At 46.7% G+C, this 4,031-nt stretch overlaps 1 protein-coding gene across 1 annotated transcript in view; it reads right to left on the reverse strand.

The window, feature by feature from the left end:
- Nucleotides 1–4,031, reverse strand: part of NFRKB (nuclear factor related to kappaB binding protein) — a 36,045-nt gene that overhangs the window by 26,097 nt on the left and 5,917 nt on the right. Inside the window, exons 4-7 of the mRNA XM_012644269.1 lie at nt 2,829–2,956; nt 1,946–2,120; nt 1,246–1,383; nt 577–650 (exon numbers count right to left, since the gene is read on the reverse strand). Coding sequence (XP_012499723.1) covers nt 577–650; nt 1,246–1,383; nt 1,946–2,120; nt 2,829–2,956 — 515 coding nt within the window. The remainder of the gene's footprint in view (nt 1–576; nt 651–1,245; nt 1,384–1,945; nt 2,121–2,828; nt 2,957–4,031) is intronic.

Raw genomic sequence — 4,031 nt, forward strand, 5'->3', positions numbered from 1 at the left:
AAAGTCTGAAAATGAGGTTCAGAGAAGAGACCTGTCCAATAACATAGTAATTGGAAAAGACAGAGAGAACTCGGTGCTCACTTCCAGTGTGGGACTCTTCCCATCCACCTCTCTTCCTTAGGATGTCTTTTCTTCCAGAAAAACATATCATTTTTTCTCCACTAAACTCTCAGCTTGGCACTAGCTACCTTGATTAGGTAAAGTGAAGTAACGGAAACAGTAAAAAGTGGGAAGAGCACAGGATCTGACTTTTGGCTCTGCCACGTACTGGCTGTAGGACCGAGATCAAGCTCCTGAACCTCTCTGAGCACTGGTAAGATGGAGAGAATGATTCGTACACTAAATAGTGTCACCAAGATCAAAGCTGACACTATATTAAGCATGCCTCATAAAGTCAAAGCACAAGTTGTCTCACATCTTTGAAGCTAACTAGCCTGCCTGGTTGCTCCTGTCCCGACAACGGTGAGGAGGAAGCAATCACAACTGAAGTAGTGACTACCAGCATCTTCCTCAGGATAGCCAATCCAGAGACATTAGACTGAAAACCACTGATGCCACACCCCCTGCCAATCTTACTGGTTGATGTTTCCGCTTCTCATGGTGCTTCTTTAACATCATCTTCAGGTCACTGTCCCCCAGTTCTATTTTATCTGAGAGAAAATGAACCAAACCAAACGGACTAGGTCATTCGCTACCACAAAGATCCCAAATTAAATCTTTCTGGTCACTTGTTACATGCAAAAGTAACACACTTCTGAGTTTCCCTGCTGACTCCTGTGGACTGTAAGAACCAAAAATCTTAAAACAGTCACAGGATCAACACTTCCACTTTTCTAAACATTGGTAATAAATGATTTCAGTTACTTAGCTGGTCCTAAAACACACTAAAGGTTTTTAACATCCAAATCAAAATTCTTTTCCAATCTCATAGACACTCTGAAGAATTGCTATGGCTCAGGTCAGGCCTCTTGTTCCATTACTGAACTGTCCCTTAGTACCACTATTTTAAGATTCTGCTTTCTTTAGTCCAAAGTATCAGCTGATCAGCTCATGAGCAAAATTTTCAAAACAAAAGAAAGAAGGCAGGCCTACCTCCAGATGGTACAAAAACTTCTCCAAATTGCCTAGTTCTAAGAGGCACTGTCTTCCTGGCAGTAAGAGTCTAGTCCCCACCTCCCTCTAAAGGAGCTGTCAAATCTACATCGTCTTTTCCCAGAATGGCGGCAGCATCCGCTCAGTTCTCACCTGTCGTTTTCATATCCATAGTTGAAAGCGTGGGCACCACCCTCAGGGGCACCGCGGGACTAGGAGAACGCGCTGGAGAGCTCGGAAGCCATGAGCTGAGATCTTCAAAAGAAAATTTTTCTTGTAAATCCAACGTGGCTGTGGACTCCAATAGGGGAGATTGGGTAAGTGGCCATTTGGATTCAACAAGGCTAAGCCAACAACATGGAGGCCAGGGTTCCACATTCCTTTCTGACCCTTCCCCAGACGAGCTGGAGCAGACTTAGGTCATTTAAACGGCTCCTCCAGGAAGAGAGACGTCAACAGAGTGATGGGGTCGCATTGCAGCAGGCCAACAGTCACTACTACTCTCCTGTAAGGGGAAAAGCAGTTCTCTCAAGTGGCACAATGGGACCAGTCAGGCCTACTGTGGAGAGAGCCCTGCCGTGCAGGGATTCGTCCAATAGGTTCTCACCTAAACTGAAATGCCGCGCGACCACAAGGGTAAAAGGGCATCTATTCACTCCCCGCCTAACAGCAATGGCTCAGCGACCCAGAGACCAAGGGCTTCTGAGTCTCACTATCCACCCCGCCCCCCACAAGCCAACCTGGAGGGATTCTTTGCTGGGGAGATAAATGGCTACCACTGGCTCCAACCGGACAAACAAGCAGCCGGTGTAAATCCAATACCCAGCTACCCCAAGTGCCCAAGGACACTCACCCTCTTCATCAGACGACAGGGCTGTGTCCCCACACTCCTCCTTCACTTCCCTCAAGACCTTCAAGTAGCGCTGCTGGGTCCGCCACTCCCGCTCCTCCGGGGTACGGGATGGTGAAGGGCGCTTCTGCCGGAGAGAAAGGGCCGGGCCACTCCGCCGGGCCATCTCCAACAGATCCTAGAAGAGATGAGAGAGGGGAGTGGGTACATGCCATTATCTGCATCTTGTTCTGCAACAACGGACTCTCCGTAAGTCTACTTTTTCTTCTCTTCAGTGTTAACTGAGCTCAATTCCTTCCCTCCAGATCACAATGAAAGATGTACATATATATGTCCAAATAGAAAGAACATATATCCATTACATGGCAAAAAATCCCAAATCTGAGAGCTGAATTGCCCCACCAAGAATGAACACTTATAGTCACCCAAGTATTTCTATACCGAAGCTTAAAGACCACTTCGGGTCAAAACAACTTCGCCTCTATGAACTACCAGGCTAGTCCAGACCCATGGCCACTGAGCTTGGTGTGCTACGTATCCATCACAGCACGCGGGGGCCTGCGTGCTCTTGCACGTCAAATCCAGAGCATCCTGGCTTTCCTTAATAACTCGCGATGGATTTGGAACTCAGTTGTTTATCTTGGTAAATACTGAAGCTACTTTATTTCATCACTTTCAAGCAGCACTTTTTTTTAACGTCTCTGAAATCAGGATACATCTTAAAAATGATCCTAAGAAAGCATTACAATTTAACTATGTCATACATTAGTTAGCAGCACGTTTTTCTTGGTGGCATCTGTTGTGTTTTGCGTCGGAATCTCTTTTTGAAGTCATGATAGCTGAGCTCACTGCCCACGTTTCACGTCCAGTCCCCGGCATTACTTACACTCCGGGAAGCGAGAATCTGCTTCAGCAGCCGATGGAAATACTGCTGCTGGGAGCTGAGGTAGCGCTTGTACTGCGACTTGAAGCAGAGCTGCCGATACTTGACCACCTCAGGGTTAAAATGTCCATCTTAAAAAAACAGAGGTACAACTACATATACATCAGTCAACACACATTTAATGTGGCAAACCGTACCACTGAACTTAAGGGAAAAGGGAATATTTAAGAGACTCTGGAAAGAGGACTAAAAGTAAAAGAATGCTAAAAGCAATGATAGCTCACTGCTCAAGCCTGATAACCGCAATAACCCCAGTAATGCAACTGTCTTCAGCATCACCAGAACTGAAACATGGTGCTGGTCAGAGTGAAATATGGAGAAATTCCCACCTTGACATTCCTTGTTTGTATCCTTACCAGACTATCACATGACTTCCTGGGAGAGACGCCAGCATAAAAGACAGGGCTAACATTTCATAAGGTCCCTCACAGAACCCCTCCGAAGCTAAGCCAGTCTCCCTCACGTTTGCGCTACCAGTTCACCCCCAGCTTCGGTGAACAGATCTCCGCAAACCACAGCGGGGAATTCCTCTTTACGTGAATAACCCATCAAAGGAGGGAACGCTCACCTTCAACACTTAAGATAACGAGAGAACTGAAATGATGAGCCTGTTCTCTCCAGTCTTCAGCAGCTGCCAAGTGTCCAGTTTAACACAACTCAAGATGTGCTGCCCTTGCAGAGCCTCCTGCCAAAGCAAACTCACCCCAGAGAGGCGGGGGAGAAGGCTTTCCTTACTCTTCTCCATAGGACTGAGAGCAAAGTGTGACCTAACAGTGGCCCCAAAACATTTTGCAACCCCAAATGTAATAACTGACTCAGGTGAGAATCACTAATGGGAAGCAAAACCCACTGGGTAAAATGGAAGCTTTTCAGGAAATGCCACAGATTGCTTTTTTTTTGAGACAGAGTCTCACTCTGTTGCCTGGAGTAGAGTGCCGTGGCGTCGTCTTAGCTCACAGCAACCTCAAACTCCTGGGCTCAAGCACTCCTACTGCCTCAGCCTCCCGAGTAGCTGGGACTACAGACATGCACCACCATGCCCGGCTAATTTTTTTCTATATAGATTTTTAGTTGTCCAAATAATTTCTTTCTATTTTTAGTAGAGACGGGGTCTCGCTCTTGCTCAGGCTGGTCTCGAACTCCTGA

This window comes from Propithecus coquereli, unplaced genomic scaffold (assembly GCF_000956105.1).
Source record: "Propithecus coquereli isolate 6110/MARCELLA unplaced genomic scaffold, Pcoq_1.0 Scaffold209, whole genome shotgun sequence".
In the NCBI taxonomy this organism is placed as follows: domain Eukaryota; kingdom Metazoa; phylum Chordata; class Mammalia; order Primates; family Indriidae; genus Propithecus; species Propithecus coquereli.